We start from the raw sequence: 17,624 nt of genomic DNA on the forward strand, positions 1-17,624 counted from the left end.
AACAAAATCTTTTTCCATTTTGCATGAGAATGTGACCTTTGGTTTCCAAGTCTGTTTCCCGGAAACCTGATCACATCAACTCTATTACTAGATGACACTGCTGTGGTAAAAATGATCTCTAGGAAAATTACATATAGACTAGAAGGAACTATTGGACTTCCCAGATGGCTCTGTGGTAAAGAATCCGCCTGCCAATGTAGGAAACTCAGGTTTGATCCCTGGGTCAGGAAGATCCTCTAGAGAAGGAAATGGCAACCCATTCCAGTATGCTTGCCTGGAGAATTCCATGGACAGAGGAGTCTGGTGGCTATAGTACATGGGTTTGCAAAGGAGTCAGACATAATGTAGTGACTAAACAGCAACAACAAGAAGGAACTATCAGTGAACTCTAATTACCTGACGCAGATGCCAAGGCTTTGGCCTTCATTGAGTGCAGTGATTCTTGCAACTGAGCATATCCTTTTAGGTACCCTGGAAGGTATAACTGTAGGTTACTTCAAGAGATATTAGCACCTATGAGGCATGAAGTTTCTCCATAAAAATGGCCTCCACATTGGCCTGATGTAGCTCTCATCTCCTTGAACCTGAGCTGTCAAAACTCCCAGAGAGCTCTGTGGATTGCTTCATGGGCTGCTGCATGGACTGCTGCAGCGGAAGAATGTGACATTGCACTGCCCATAAGCTGTGCTCCTGTCCTATATCCAAACCGAATCTGGTGCCCAGTGTGCCTGTGATAGTCTTTGATTTTGATTATTCATTGAGTCAATGAGCACTGCACTGTTTTAATTGGGTTTGGGATTCTGGCGAATATTTCCCTGTAGGTCCTTTAGGAGTCCTTTAAGAGAAATAGAATTTTTACAGTGTAACATGCTCACTGTCTTTCCATGTAGGTTCAGTTTCTGGGACTTTGGTCTTTACTACTCAGTTCTCAGATTTCAAATAACATGGGTTTTTATTTGTTTTGTTGTTTTTTTCTCTTCTACAGAGTTGACCCCTTATTTGGAATGTGTGAAAAATTTTTACAGGAAGTGGACTTTTTTCAGAGGTAAGTATTTGATCACTTTCTAGCTTATTAAATCTTGGTTATATACAGAATTGCATTTATAGGGAAACAGGAGTGATCACAACCAGAATCTTTGGTTTAGCCCATGTAGCCCGTGTGCCCTAATTTGTATGCAGTTGACCTTCAGTATCAGTGGCTTATGCATTCATGGATATGGAGGGCCTGGCTGTACTATTCCATTTTATGTGAAGGACTTGAGCATCCATGGATTTTGGTATGTGCTAGGGGTCCTAGAACCAATCTGCCACAAATACTGAGAGATAATTGTATTTTCTTTACTGGTGTGTAAACTTCCTAAGTTAGCTAAACATACAGCATAATAATAAAAACATCAGGAATTATTGAGTGTTTTGATTAAACACTCAGCTGGGCCAGAAAAAGACAAATATTATGTGGAAAAACTCAAAGTCACAACTTGTCTATTTTTTTCACCATGGTTCTGAAAGTGGTGTATTTCCCTCTTATCTACAAAATATTGTTCCATAATTCTGTAGGTAACTTTTATTTTGTAGCCTAGATATATTTTCTGAGGATTTTCTATGAAGTTAATTGGCTAAAACTGATGCAGTCGATGAGTGGAAGGCTTGGTGAAACAGTAGCAGTCAAAGTAATGACCAGACCTGTGGTATGCTGCCTGTACTATACTAGGAAGGATTTATAAGAATTTCAGATGTAATACTTTTGAAATCTAACGTTTCATTCTTCCACTCCTTGTTCCTACCCCCCTGAACTTTACCAAAACTGACTCTACAGGTTTGAAGGACTCTTTGCTTTTCAGGCTTTTTTCATTTGGATGATGATAGCTTCCTGTATGGAGAAGGCAATGGCACCCCACTCCAGTACTCTTGCCTGGAAAATCCCATGGACCAAGGAGCCTTGTAGGCTGCAGTCCATGGGGTCGCTCAGAGTTGGACACGAGTGAGCGACTTCACTTTCACTTTTCACTTTCATGCATTGGAGAAGGAAATGGCAACCCACTCCAGTGTTCTTGCCTGGAGAATCCCAGGGACAGGGGAGCCTGGTGGGCTGCCGTCTATGGGGTCACACAGAGTCTGACACGACTGAAGCGACTTAGCAGCAGCAGCTTCCTATAGGGCTAGGTTGCAGTACTACCCTCACCAGTAGGGGCTATGCTGTGCTGTGCTTAGTCGCTCAGTTGTGTCTGACTCTTTGTAACCCCCATGGACTGTAGCCTGCCGGGCTCCTCTGTCCATGGGAATTCTCCAAGCAAGAATACTGGAGTGGGTTGCCATGCCCTCCTCCAGGGAATCTTCTCAACCCAGGGATTGAACCCAGGTCTCCCGGGTTGCAGGCAGACTCTTCACCAGCTGAGCTATCAGGGAAGCCCTACTCTCTAGTAAATAATACAGTCTAGCTTGACTCTTTAGAACCTGACTTCAAATCTCTATGAAGTCCCTGCCTTACTTTTGGTTTTAGATTTTTATTTTTAATTGAAGTATAATTGGTTTACAATGTTGTATAAATTTCTGGTGTACAGCAAACTGATTTAGTTAAACATAGTTTTAGATTCTTTAAGGTGGAGAGTCTGTTTTTGCATAGTTGGATTGAGGAGATTTTTGGAAAGATGACAGCCCTGATTTGCCACAGAGGAGAATGTGTTGTTAAGAGCTGTACATTCTTCCTTAATTCAGCCTCCGAGTCCCAGAATTGATGTCACCCTCTCAGTGAAATATTTTTTAACTATCTCCTTTTACAAAGCAAAGTACCATGGAATCATTCAGAGCTGGGAGTAAGTTACTTAACTTTTTTAAGCCTCAGTACAACATTATCCTCTCTGAGTCTCAGCATTCTTATCAGTGGTTATAAGCTCCATTAAAACAGGCTTTTTAAAAAAATAAAACATTTTAAAAAAGATCAAATTAGAAAGCTGTATTGACTAGTAAAAATGATTTTTTGCATATTGAGAATATACTATTAAATTACTCAACTTATAAAAAAAAAAACCACAGGCTTTTTCTTCTCTTTGGCTCACTGTTTATGTCCCCAGTGTCCAGAATAGTACCTACTACCTGGTAAGGCCTAAACATATTTTTTATATTAATTAATGAATCAATGATACAAAAATAATATTTCTAACAATGCACAGGATTGCTAGATTAAATAAGATAGTATAAAACACTCAAGAGGTTGCCTGGCACATTTTAATAAACAAGGCTATTATGATGATTTTATCACTGCAGCTTAATTATATAGGTGTATGACTTTCCTCAGGAACCGTGAACTCCTCCAGTTCATCACTTTTCCTACCTCAGGGCCTGGCAGAAGTTCAGGGATCAGCCTGTGGTGAATGAATTCCGAGCTGCTTCTGTTTGTTCCTTCAGGTGTTTCATCGCTGATTTGCCCCACCTGCAGGACAGCTTTGTGGACAGACTTCTTGACCTCATGCCCCGACTCATGACATCCAAACCCGCAGAAGTGGTCAAAATTCTGCAGGCCATGCTGCGGCAGAGCACCTTCCTACACCTCCCCCTTCCAGAGCAGGTCAGTGTCTGTGTCAGTATCTTGACCCCTTCAGGGCAAGTCTATCCAAAGAATCAAAACTGCTCATCTTGGTGATCTTCTTTGACTTAGTGGAGCAGCTGAGTTCAGGCCTTTCTTCTGCTTGACTAACATATGTCCATCCATTAGTTAAGGAGGTCATGTTTTGTTGCGCAGGGATGACCTGGCTTTAGAATCGTATTTTCTTCTTGTTTACAGATCCACAAAGCCTCCGCCACCATTATTGAGCCAGCAGGCGAGTCAGACAACCCTTTGAGGTTTACGTCGGGGTTGGTGGTGGCCCTGGATGTCGATGCAACCCTGGAACACGTGCAGGACCCTCAGAGCACTGTGAAGGTCCAGGTCTGTCCGGTTTGGGTTCCCATGGAGTTTCTAAACTGACTTTGTGTTGGAACTTTTCACTTTAGCACCCCCTATAATCTCTGCCTGAGGGACAGAAACTGGGGAGAGGGAAGAGACGTTTTTATGGACGAGAGCCTGGGCTCAGTTCCCAGCTCTACTGCTGAATATGGTTTGGGGCAGGTTACATTAAACTCTGCATCTCAGGTTCTACAACTAACAAGTAGGAATGGTAACATTGAAATGATGCATTAATATGAAAAATCCTTGGTCCCCACTATGGGTTCATTAAATGGCAGGGCCCCTTCTGTTCTTACAGTGTGAAGTTAAGACTTGGTATTTTTAGGACTATAAGCAAACTGTAATAAGCAAATTCATGCAGGTTGTGGTTAGGTCAGCTTGGTGAATAAAATTTATGGGTGGGGGAAAAAGCAGTCCTAGGGAGTATTTTTCCCAAGTTAGATAGATGCACTAGAGATGGGAGAGATTCAGTATAGACAGTAATCAGTTTGTAACATTCTGTAGTTGAGCCCCAAAGGAGTCCTACCCATTTACTGTTTCCCTCCCTTCTTCCTTCCGTCCTTTCTCCTTCCCCTCCTTCTTTCCATCCATGCAATAATGTTTACTCTGTTGCACCTGCTAAGTGCTAGGCAAGTGAATTAGAATTCCTGCCCTCAGGATGCTTAGTTTCAGTGGGAGACAGACAAGTGGACAGGCTGTTGTAAAACAGAAGTTCAGCCATCAGTTCAGACAGGTACAGGATGAATTAAGAATATTATGGTTTCTTATTAAATACCAGCCTGTTCCGACAACATAGATCTAGTTTTGGGAGCCACTTGCAACACAACCTCCTGAAATGAGACACAACTTTTAAAATGATCTGTTCTCAAGACTAAGACTGGTTCAATAAGATAATGGACTGACTTAACAGACTCAGTTTCTAGATTGTGAAGCTTCTTAGAAGTTTCAAAGGTGGGGATGAAGGTGTACAGAACATACACCCAAAATAAGTCTTTTGGGCCCAAAGATTCTTTGGAGTGATTATTTTTGAGAGTCTGTAGACACAGGTGAATCTCTGGAAACAGAGTAGAGTTGCCCTTTTTGAGAGAAAAATTTACGTTTATAAGGGAAATCTCCATTTGTAAGATGTCTCCCTCTTAGTACCTGGAAGACTAATCTCTAGAAGCTCATATCAGTGGAGAGTATGCCAACTTAAATTTGCCTGACAACTTACCCTTGTTAATTGTGTTTTACTTGATGGCCTCCTGTGACAGGCTCTCTTTCTCTTCAGCATCTTTTTTTGGTCTAGCTGAAGATGGTATTTAAGGTGATGGCTTGGGCAGTTTTAAGGGGTGACTCAGTTGTCCTAGGTCTCTCCTAGGAGAGATGTATTTATATATAGAGATGTATTTATATATAGAGATGTATTTATATATATACATTTATATATATGTATGTATTTGTTATTAAACTTCTGTTTTTCTCCTGTTAATCTGCCTTTATTATAGAAGAGTCTCAGACAAGAACCTAGAAGGGTAGAGGGGAAATTAGTTTTCCTTTCCTCCAGGGTTATTTCCAATTTTTGGCTTCTATAAAAAATTCAGCAGTATGCTTAAAAAATATATATGTTACCGAGTCCAAGCTCGCTTCTAGGGCTCAAAACTGGGCTTTTGTCTAGCACTCAGAAATGAATTGTCTGAGGAGACACATGTGCTGACAAAGCAAGAGATTTTATTGGGAAAGGGTGCCCGGGTGGAGAGCAGTAGGGTCAGGGAACCCAGGAGAACAGCTCTCCCTTGTGGCTCGCAGTCTTGGGTTTTTTGGTGATGGGATTAGTTTCTGGGTTGTCTTTAGCAGTCATTCTGATTCAGAATCCTTCATGGTGGTGCCCACCTTGTTCAGCCACGATGGATACCATTGAGGATTCTGGGAGATGGTTGGACATGTGGTGTCTCCTTTTGATCTTTCCCCAACTCTTGCAGGTGGTGGTGGCCTATTAGTTCCGTGTTCCTTACCAGGACCTCCTGTCCTAAACAACTCATGCAAATGTTTACTGTGGTGCCTGGCCAGGGTGGGCGGTTTCAGTCAACGTGCTTCCCCTAACGGCTCTGCTCACTGCACAACAGGCCAATGAATCCGAGAGACGAGGTGTTGAGGCAAGGAAGAGACTTTAATCGGGGAGCTGAGAACCAAGAAGATAGCAGGCTAGTGCCTCAAGATAACCATCTTATTGGGGACTGGATGCCAGGTTCTTTTAAACATTAGAAAGAAGCAATGAGGAACTAAAGTCAAAAGGCAGAATAGAGAAGGAGATGCAGTGGGGAGGTAAAGTGAAAGGGCCTTCAGTCTTGCAAAACATCTCCAAGGGAATGGCCAGCCTTCAGAAGGGTGTGTTATTCTCTCCTATTCAAAGGTGGGCCAGGACAAAGTATCTCTCGTGAGCTGAACAAAAGCACTTTACAGTCAAGCAGGAGGCCAGGGTCCTCCAGGCAAGCCACTGAGTATGATATTAATATAATGAATACAATGGGAGAAACCCTTAATTTGTGGCTGAAGAAAAGAAAGACCTTGTTGAGATACTGTGACATGGATGAGGTCTGAAAGGATGATTAAGAGCAAAGGATAGAGGTATTCCAGGCAGAGGGAATATGAATAAACACTGGCAGTAAGTACAGAAAAGTAGCTTGGAGCAGGCAGGGTCAGCTTCCTGGAAGAGAATAAGGATGAATCAGGCCCTGGAGATGGTAATATTTGCCTATGGTGACAGTAGAGGAAAAATATCTTCTGGCTTTCCATCCGGAATTATTATAAATTATGAGACCTACAGAGAACTAATTCTGAGCTGCTGTGAAGTTGTGCTGCAGCTTTTTTTGTTTTGCCCTGTCGACTGAAAAAATAATGCACAACCTAGAATTGGAGAGTTTGGTTACTTTTTTGAGCGGATGTTCTTAGGGCTTCAGGCCTGGGAGATACCATCTCAGATTAATGCTGAGAAAACTGTTCTGAAGAGGAAGTGGGGGAAACTAGGTTATACAGGAATTTTTGCAACAACACCAGGTAGTCACAATGAAAGATTACTGTTCGTAAAAGAAAACTAAATATCTCAAGGAGTTTAGCGCTTTTCTGTAACTGGGAAGATGCAAGAATCTGGACTTGCTGAAATCATTCCTTTGATATGCACCTCAGCTGTCTGGGGCCAACATGCTGTGTTTTCTCATCCTGAGTTTCCTCAGGCTGTACCATGGGTGTGACTGCAGTCTGATGACTGCTAGATGGTGGGCATTCCTTGTTTCCGCCCTGTGTTCTCTCAGGGCTCACGGTTGGAGGGTGGCTGCTGTCCCTGATGGCTCAAAATCCTTTGCTTATTGAAATGGCAGGCAGTATTTTATTTCTCACTCCCAACATTAGCTTCACCCTAGGTCCACATTCGAATTACTCAGAATGTGTTAAAAAAAAGTACTGATGCACAGGCTTCAACCTACACCAGTTTAAGTCAGAATCTTGAGTAGAACTCATGAGTACCGGTATTTTTTATTTAAGAGTTCGTAGGTTCCAATTAAAAAGAAAAAATAAAGAGCCCATAGGTGATTCTAATGTGCAGCCAGGGTTGAGAACCAGTTTCACATTGTTCCTGGAAAAAGTTCACTGACCAATTGCGCATAAATGTGATCGCAGGTAGATTGTTTAAGGTTCATCTGCTAGACTCTACTGAAAAATCACCTTCAGAGTAGCTTTACTACATGCATGGCCAAACGGTTTGAATGCCATCATAGGTTGGAAGATGGGGAACTCACTGCTCAGTCGTTGGACAGCTCTGACAGTAAGAAAGCACTGTCCAGCTCAGCTGCCATGCCCCAACACTTCTGGACCGATGAGACTATGGGGCAGGTGGGCTGAGACATGCCTCCCCAGAGTTTCGTAGTTGAAAGACTTGTGCGGTCCCAACTTCACCCCATCAGTATATTCCCAAAGCCCAGGTCCTGTGTGCTTCTAGGATGTGCTTCATCTGTTCCTTTAGCTCACTTGTACACTGTGCAGTGACAGGCCCTCTAGCAGATAGCTGAGAAGCTCCCCTCGGTGTTGAGAGCTCTTCAGCAGCTTGTGAGACTTGAGGATCTGGCCCATGATTTGAGCAGACCCCTCATGAAGCACTATCTCTGTAGAACGAGAGAAACAGCTTCCTGGCTGCTTATGATCTAGTGAAAAGTTACAGAATTGTTCTTTTTAAATACGTATGTATGTATGTACTTAACTTTGGCTATGCTGGGTCTTTGTTGCTGTGGGCAGGCTTTCTCTAGTTGCAGCACGCAGGGGCTACTTTCTGGTTGTGGTGCGCAGGCTTTTCGTTGTGATGGCTTCTCTTGTTGCAGAGCACGGGCTTCACTAGTTGTGGTATACAGGTTTAGTTTGCCCCACAACCTGTGGGATCTTCCTGGACCAAGGATTGCACCCATGTCCCCTGCACAGGCAGGTGGATTCTTAACCGCTGGACTACCAGCAAGGTTCCAGAATTATTCTTAATACTTGATAGTTGATGATGGATGGTGGGCCATGCTATGACTCAGAGCCAGAAGAAGCAGGGAGTGCCTGCAAAGGCTCTTCACGTCAGGATTAATATTTTAACTTATCCATGTACTTAATAGAGGCACCTTATTTCTCTCACTCACTCACCATAAATTCAGGAAAGATTTATCACACACTGGCTTGTACTGGGGGGAGGGTAGAGAGATTTTGATAGTATTGTCCTCCCCACAAGGAGCAGTTTCTTATGAAGGATGGTGTTATCAATTTTCCTCCCGTTTTGGGGTTCACAGCATATGTCACCAGTAATTTTGTTAAAAGCTCACGGCTCTTCTGGCTCTTTTTCTCATGTCTGTCACCTCGTAGGTCTTATATCCAGATGGCCAGGCTCAGATGATCCACCCTAAGCCGGCAGACTTTCGGAATCCTGGCCCAGGGCGCCACCGGCTCATCACTCAGGTGTTCCTCTCCCACACTGCCTGGACAGGTAAGGAGTCAGTGCGGGCAAGGCATTTGTTTTTTATAGTTTGAAAAATACGTGATTGAACCAGGCCTGCTGAGGGTTGAACTTGATTTCCTAAGGCGCTTATAAGCTCAGACTGGGTACATTCAGACATTATTGCTTCATTGCTTTGATTACATACAGCACAAACTTTTTTTAAAAGATTATGATAGAATGGAGTCTCATGGAAAGAACTGTGGGCTGGACACTTGGAGACTATTTTCTTATCGTAACCTTGTCATTGACCTGCTGCAAAACCTTGGACAGGCTACTCTCCCTTCTGAATCTTGTCTCCTCACCTTCTAAATTAAGATGACAATTCTTAATCTACTACTTAATTCTGAGGACTAGTCTTTTTGGAAATTAAACAGTTTTATATTTTTTTACCAGTAATCTAAAATCACTCTTTTTGTTATATGAACAGTTCATTTCATTCCCCCAGAAGAGGTACAATGACAACTGTTCCTGCCTTCCCTTCCCACATGGGCTGGTTTGTGGGTAGTGCAAAGATGATCTATTCCTACTTCTCCCTACAGCATCTGAGTAGAAACTTGATAATTTGAGAAAAGCACATAGAAGCTACATAAGTATTTTTCTTTAATTCATACAGGATAAAATGAGAGAATACAAATGCAATGACATTCCATTTCCACAGTCTGTAAAGCGCTTTGGAAACTTTAGAAAGAGACTCAGTCTGCAGAACCTAAAATGTGGGAGAGAATTGGTCTCGGTGGTGTTGCCTCTATTGTTGAAGATGATTTAGAAGTATGGTTGTTACTGGAGATGGTGTTCAATACCAGCAAATTTGGTTTATTTTAGAAATAGAGATGCCTTCTTAGAAAAAGAAATGCCTTCTGGAATTTTCTTTCACTGTATTTTTGAATACATGCATAATTATTTATTGCCATTATTAGTGGTTTTCCCCAATGAAGGGTGTTAGGTGGGAAAGTTTTCACAAAGAGGAAATGGTGCTGTTGAATGTCGGAGCAGCCCTTTGAGAGGTCCAGTGCTGCTGCTAAGTCGCTTCAGTCGTGTCTGACTCTGTGCGACCCCATAGACGGCAGCCCACCAGGCTCCCCTGTCCCTGGGATTCTCCAGGCAAGAACACTGGAGTGGGTTGCCATTTCCTTCTCCAATGCATGAAAGTGAAAAGTGAAAGTGAAGTCACTCAGTCGTGTCCGAGCCTTAGCGACCCCATGGACTACAGCCTTCCAGGCCCCTCCGTCCATAGGATTTTCTAGGCAAGAGTACTGGAGTGGGGTGCCATTGCCTTCTCCGAGAGGTCCAATGGGCCTGTCACAATTGAGGGCGCTTCCAGCCAGGAAGCTTTTCCCAGGATCTGCCTCCCTGAACGTCCCTCACTCCTTATCCTTGCTGTTGGAATGTTCTGCACTGTTTGCCGCACTGCAAGTCTACAGGAAGGTAGAGTTCCTTATTCTGATCTCTTTTGGTGAAAGGACCCTAGGTATGGGGAAATAAATGCTGTGGGACAGCATTGTTCTGCAGGGACCAAGGATGAAGGAGGCAGAACAGCGTATTACAGCTCAGAAGAGCTTGAAAGGTTTCAAGGGGTGTATTGACTTGTCCCTGGTCATACAGCAGCTCACTGCATGAACCAGGCATACAATTTGGGCTGTCCTGAGCCTGAAAAATTATAATTCACTCAGGTTTACCTCCTTTGAGAGGCTGCTACCTAGTCATAATTTAAAATCTCCGTTTTAATTCTCTGCTCAGGAGTTACTCATGTCAGATGTTTCCTCATTCATTTATTGACTTTATCTGCAATTAGAATGTGGGCTGCTTGAGGACAGGAAACTTGCTCATCACCTTTACCTCTGTGTTCCCAGTACCTCTATATCTCATGTCCCTAGTGCCTGACATGTAGTAGATGCTCAGCAAATAATGAAAACGGAATGTAGGGTTTCAAGTTTGCAATAAAAATTCACTCAATTCTTAGATAACTCTGTGGTGGGAGTTAGTATTATGCTCTTCATTTTATAGATGCATAAGTGGAGGCCCACGTAGCCGATTAATGGTGGCTTGGAGGCCGGCATGCAGATTTCCTAAGTGCCTTGTTTTTTCACTATACCATCCTCCCATCTGGCCTGGGATACTAAAGTGAAATGTGTTCTCATTCTGAATGCACCAGCACTTTCTTCCTCCTAACCCAGGAGACGAGGCCTGGTGTTGGGTAGGGGCTCCTCCCTCTAGTCCCTCAGCTCCCTACCTAGGGCCTGTCTGTTGGGAGACAGGATGCTGCCAGGCCTGGAGTCATATAGACAAGTTTCCAAATTCTGCCTTACTTGCTGTGATCCTGAGAAAGTTATTTAACCTGTCTCATTTTCCTTTAAGACTGTGGAGTGGTAATATATACCTCATAAAGCCATACTCTGCTAAGCATGATAAACAGGTTGCATGATTGGCCCCAGACGATCTTTTGTTTCTTTTCCCCACTGTCTTCTCCCTCTTGTTTTTTTCTCTCTGCTCCCTTCCTCTAATGGCAGTGGCTTGAATTGCCACTCTTCACATGTACTGGTGAGCGAAGGCTTAATGACCAGGTAGGGTTCAGTTGTCTGACCTTACCAGGGTTTGGCTCCTGAAAGTGCTGTGAGAGCCAGGGCTGGGTTGTGGTTCAAGGTTGGCAGTAGCCATCTAGGACAAAAGAGGAGGGCCTGTTGGGAGAGCTGATACTGGAGCCTCGGACCGGAGAGCAGTGCTGGTTTCATTGCAGACACTGAAGGCTGGTGAAGGGGCCCATGGTAAATGGTCCCGCTGAAGCTGCTGTCTGGCCTCGGCTGGGTTACTCTGGCTGGCTGCCAGCCCTCCCTTCCTGGAAGACAGTGATCTCGTCTCTATTTTGATCCCTAGGAAGAAGTCTGAAAATAACAAGGAACATGTCTGGGGAGGCATTGAGAAGTCCTGGGACATCTGCCCTTGTTCATTTTCTGTTCTATCAGCCCTCATTGCTGCCCTTTAAACCCCTTAGCCTTGGGCTCATCTTTAAAACTTGCATCTTTCATGAAGTAAGCAGGTTACCCAGTCACACAAGATCGAGGAGGACACCCAAGCTCACGGTGTTCTTGTCCTCTGCACCTGTTGTTAGGTCTTTCTGAAATCCTCTCCTTCTTCTTTAGTGAAACCACATGGTTAATAGAAAGATTAGTGTTTCAGTTTATGAACTGAACTCAAATTCTGTCACTAGTGTGGGTTTGGGCAGTCACTTAGAAACTCTCAGAACCTTGGGACTTTTTGGGGATCATGATGATCTTTCTTTTGTGGTGCAACAGGGTAAGAACTCTTGGAGTTATGTATTTGGCACCAAGCAGGTGTTCCATTCCAAAGCCTTCCTGGGCGCCTTCGTCAGTGCTTTTTACAGACTCAAGTGTATACTGTGCTCTATGCAACTGTCTCTGTGTCCTCAGCCAAACAGCAGCTTAAGGGAGGTCTTATTTATTTTTCTGGGCCTGCCAGGTGCAGACACCAGATCAGTACTGTAATGTCATGTCGTGAAAGAATGGAAGGTTCAGTGACATGATTTTAGGTCCCTGAAATGTGTTCCTGTTCAGTAATGAGTGTTTTCTGTCCGAACTGTTTCCAGATGAACAGCTTCTTCTCTGCTAATGCAGCAGAGTCCACTCTGCACGTAGACCTCAGGTCTGAGATCGGCTGCCCAGAAAGAGCATGGTTACCTGGGCACAAGAACTGGCCACATGCACATACCTTGTGACCCTCTGTCTTTGAGGCTGGAAGGCTTCTGTGCAAGAGAGTTTTATCGCTTGCTCTCTGAGCATCTCAGCAGCCATGGCTCTGAGCTGCAGGGAGCCCAACAGACCCGAGGAGGAGGTGGCAGTGGCAGAGATGTAGCAGCACGTCTGTAGCTTAGGAAGAGCCTCATGGTATTCAGGCTGGAAAATTGTTTTTGTTTTGCAGATGGGGGAAGGGAGGGATGCAGACAGGTGAAAAATGTTCTTGAAACCCTGCTGCCTGTATCTTTGATCTTGCGTTTACTTGACATTTCATCCCAATTCCTGAGTGTTGCCCTGTCATTGATGATTTTTGTCTTGTTTTCTAGAACCCTGCCAGGTGGAAGTGAGGCTGCTGCTGGCCTACAACTCCAGTTCACGCATTCCAAAATCCCCCTGGATTGAAGGTGGTGAGATTTCACCCCAGGTGGAAACCGGCATCGAGGGCACCATCCCCTTCAGCAAGTCCGTAAAAGTTTACATAATGCCCAAACCCGCAAGGCGCTGAGTCACAAGCAGCCTTTACAGCCGTGGCCTAGAAGGCTCTTCCTGGGATCAGAGTGAGCCAGAAGCTGGAGCATTTCACCTGGAAATGGTATATAGGCATAAGGAGGAACATGTGACCCTTGCAGTCTCATCTGTATGAAGCAGTGGATAAATTATTTCTCATTAATTAAGAAAACAGAAACCTTCAAGGCTATCCTGCCCCCTACCCCCAACCTCGATAGCCCTGCCCCCAATAAAATTGAGACACCAAGCTGCTCTAGTCCCTGGTCCTTCAGGGAATCTGTGTGGCTGTAGGTTCAACATTTATACTACATGTCTACATTCTTCAGGTGTGAAACAAAAAGATCCAATTTTCTAGCCACTTCTAAAGAGCCAGTTACTGGAGCCATAATCTTATTTCTTAAAGCAACAGTCTGTCAGAGCCAACCGCAAAGCAGCTTTCACAGCTTTGTTTTTTCACCATCGACAGTTCCCAAATGGCCCCAGACTTCATTATCTTGCTGAGAGTCTCCTTTCTTAACTCAGGCAATGGCTGGCCAAGAACTGAATGGACAGCTGAAGAATGAATCATTTTCATTCTTCAGGATAATTTTTGATCTTGCCTGCCATTATCCTTAGGACCAAAATATGAGAGATGGGTCATATTTTAGAAAAGAAACCAGCATTATGGGAACGAGAGATCTAGTGTAAGAAACACAGTCATTTTCCAGTCCTTCTCTGATGACTCCAGTGTTGGAGCTGCATATGAGTTAAAGATGCAGCTGCGGTGTAAGAACAGTAAAGGCTGTGAACCATGTGAGGGCCTGTGCTGTGTTCTTTCCCTGCCATTTAATCCTTGTAACAGCCAAGTGAGTCTGACAGGTTAGGTCATTGGTAGGAATACTGTAATAACACCTGTATTCATTCAAATCCAAAATGAGTCCAAAGGTCTGAGCTATACCACATCAGGAGAAGTATATGGAAAAGAACCTACAAATCTCTCTTGTGCCTTAATTTTCTTGTCTGTAAAATAGAGATAATTATACTTTATGGGTTGTTGAATGGGTTTAATTAAATAATGCTTGGCAGAATCTTAATCTCTGGCCAGTCTTGATCATATTTGGTGCTTGGAAAGCTAATAAAAATAACAAGAGGATACAGTTCCTGAGAGGCAGAGCTGGAATTTGAATTCAAGCACGTTTGACTTCTGGTTTAACACGCCTAATGTGTGCCCAGCAGTGTTGCAAACCCTTTAATGAATTAACTCATTTAATCCTCAAAACTATAGTGTGAAGTAGGTGCTATTATAATGAACCTAATAGTAGGTTTTTATTAAAGCAGTTGAAGTTCAGAGAATTTAAAGAAGCCAGGATTATGGGAAAGAGGGATCCACTATAAGAAATAGCACTTTCAACTCCATCTCTGATGCCTACAGTGTTGGAGCTGCCTCCTTGGCCTAGGTCTCACAGCTGGTAAACGCGAGCTGGAATTAGAACCTGGGTGGTCTGGCTCCTGGAGGTCATAACTGCTATGGAGAGACTAAAAGAAGATCACCTCTACGGCGTTTACTTTTCTTGTGTGCTCACTTAGTACATCTCAGTGATGTGCCTTCAGTGTCAGCAGGAGGCCCTAAAGAAAATTGCCTGCCTTGGAGATAAAGTGAAGCTTAAAGCCAGGCTGAGTCATACCATGGCCCCGACACAAGCACCTAATGATGATTACTGAGTTGACGCACAGATGAAAACATCAAGAACCGTTGCTGCTAACTGAGCCTTCCAAGGGAAAAATATGCTGAATTCTTTTTAGATACACTACTCCTTTTATAAAAATCTTTCTCAGTTATTCCCCATTTTATAGGTGGGAAAACTGAGAGTTTGAGGTCATGTCTTTCTTCTAAGGGGCAAGGGCAGAATTTGATCCTAGGTCTTAAGACCTGAGATAGTACTTTCCCCATCAAAGGTGAAGATACACAAAGGGCCAAATTTTGCCTTAGTATCAGGATGAGTTTTTGAAACTGTAAGAATTGAATGGGTTGTCTTAGAAGATCAGGAATTTTCCATGCTGAATGTGTTCGATCTGAGGTTGAACAGGCTCCTGACAAGTGTGTTCTAAAGGAATTCAAGTTACCATATGAGGGGTTGAGCTCAACCTTTTAAATTCTTCTTTCTCCGAATTCTCTGTGAATTATGAGAATCTTGATTTTTCTGACAAAGACCTGGAAAGGGGCATAAAGATGGCTCTAGCGTGGCACCCTCATTTATAAGTGACCGTGCAGCCAGAGAGACTGAGTTAGTAGAAGCAAGTCTGGAAATCAGGCCTCTCCAGCGGTCTCTTCTGCATTTTCAGCGACCAACCGTGTACCTGGTCAAAGCTGGAAACTGTGTCACACTGGACACTATCCTTAGACTTCATATAAAACTAGCCATCAAGTCCTTTAGATTCTGCTTCTTTAAATGTTTCAGTCCTCTTTACTCAATGTGTCTGTCTTGATGTAGTCTACATCATCACTCTAGAAGTGTGAGATTAGTTTCCTAATGAACTGCTTGTCTCAAATCTTTTCCCCTTCAGCCCATTCTTCACACAGGTGCCAGAGTAATCTTTCCAAAACCCAGATCTGATCACATTCATTCCCCTGCTTAAACCTCCTTAAGTGGGTCACTTCTTGGCTCCAGGATAAAGTCTAAACTGTCCTTGAAGACTCTTCATCCCCTGCTGTCCTCTCTAGCCTCATACTCTGAGTCCCCAACATTCTCTGTACTTCTTCCGCTGTAGAGGATTATCTGTAGTTATCCCTAATTCTCACCATTATGTCTGTTGCCTCACACGTGAACCTTGGAATGTGCTCTTCAGATTGTCTCCTATGGTCCCTTTCTTTTCATTCTTCAGGAGTGAGCCTCATTCTGGAACCTGTCTGTGTTTTTGAAACTGTAAGAATTGAATGGTTCAAGAACCTGTCTCCTGTGGGCTTGATGCATTGCCTTTATGTTTCCACAGCCTTCTATACATTCTTCAACCATTTTATTTATTGCAGGTTCACAAATGCCAACCCCTGAAGCAGGTAGGCAGGGGGGAAAAGAAAAAGTAAGGGGCTTTTAAAGCTAATAAATGCATCCTCTTTTTCAAAGAAATGCATCCTCTTTTTCAAAGTTATGAAATAATCCTCATACAGTTTTAAAAAAGAAGTGGTTCAGTGGCCATAGGAAAATGATAGAGACCTAAGAATCAGCAGATTCTCTGTCCGAAGAAGGCTGTTCAGCTCCACTCAGCTGTTCAGCTGTTCATAGGTATGGACCTGATCATACTTTCTAATTCTTCCAGAAAAGCCAGTAACCTGCATTTTCATGTTAAAAAAACATATAAAAAACAAACAAACAAACATATATATCCATGTTAAAAATTTTGGTAATTCAAGTAAATGTTCAAATTACTCTGAGACCAGCAAAACCTGTCTCCAGGTAGATTTGTGACAGTTTGCAACTTCTGCATCATCACTCTGTTTATATGTCTGTTTCTCCCAACCAGTCTGTGAATAGCTGGGCAGTAAGTCTGTCTGTGTTGTATCCCCAGCGTAGCGCCTGGCACATACCAAGCAAGGAAAGAATGAATGAGTCCATGAGTCCAGAGCAAGGTTGACAGTACCGTGACATGCCTGCAAAAGCCAGCTGAGAGTCCGGCGTCTGAAAGAACTGTAAATTTGTCTTTGACATAATTGACCTCACCAAACAGAATTGAGGAGCAGGTACACACCGAGCACATGACAAGACTTCTTGTCTTAGGAACCGCTCAAGCTAGAAGAAATTGAGTGTGGGCAGAGTGAGGGCTGTGCACGCAACTTACAAATTGAACCAAAGGGTGTGTGACTAAGACAGGGGACTCAGTATCGTGTCATGGAAAAAGAGCTTCTCTCCCAGTTCTTGGAATTTCCAGCATTGACCATGCAGAAGAGATTCAGAAGTAGGGGCTATTACAGCCTTGATACAAAGTTTAATAACTTCACTGCCAGGTACTTCTGTCTCTTAAGAAGTTTGTACTAAGTTAAGTTTAATGTAGAGACAACTCACTTAGGAACACCTAATTACACCCACACCTAATTCAACACCCACTGGAACTGTCTTATCTTACATTTAACAACAACAACAAAAATTCTTTTATCTCATCACCCAGAAAAATAGTCTGAATTTTTATCAGACATCCCTGCTTGTTATATGAATCTGGCTTTCTGAGCTTAGGGAACTGAGGTCTAGAAAGACCTCGTCATCTGACAAACGGTTGGTTGTGGAAAGGGCACTGAGCTTGACCTTCTCAGGCCTCTCGGCTGGGGGTTAGGTCTGTGAGAATCTATCTCCTGCGGGTCTCCTAAGGTGGCAGAAAGAGATCATGACATAGCATTGGGTTCTAATCCTGCCTTTGCCACTTTCTTGCTGGGTAAACTTGGAAAGATCACTTTCCA

At 43.4% G+C, this 17,624-nt stretch overlaps 1 protein-coding gene across 1 annotated transcript in view; it reads left to right on the plus strand.

The window, feature by feature from the left end:
- INTS4 (integrator complex subunit 4) overlaps positions 1–14,332 on the plus strand; it is a 111,264-nt gene extending 96,932 nt beyond the window's left edge. The window contains exons 19-23 of the mRNA XM_006077388.3: positions 986–1,045; positions 3,406–3,565; positions 3,782–3,925; positions 8,810–8,930; positions 13,018–14,332. Of these exons, the coding sequence (XP_006077450.1) occupies positions 986–1,045; positions 3,406–3,565; positions 3,782–3,925; positions 8,810–8,930; positions 13,018–13,196 (664 nt within the window). The 3' untranslated portion in view covers positions 13,197–14,332. The remainder of the gene's footprint in view (positions 1–985; positions 1,046–3,405; positions 3,566–3,781; positions 3,926–8,809; positions 8,931–13,017) is intronic.
- Positions 14,333–17,624: the final 3,292 nt, after the last annotated feature.

The sequence above is a fragment of the Bubalus bubalis genome, chromosome 5, assembly GCF_019923935.1.
Source record: "Bubalus bubalis isolate 160015118507 breed Murrah chromosome 5, NDDB_SH_1, whole genome shotgun sequence".
Lineage (NCBI taxonomy): Eukaryota > Metazoa > Chordata > Mammalia > Artiodactyla > Bovidae > Bubalus > Bubalus bubalis.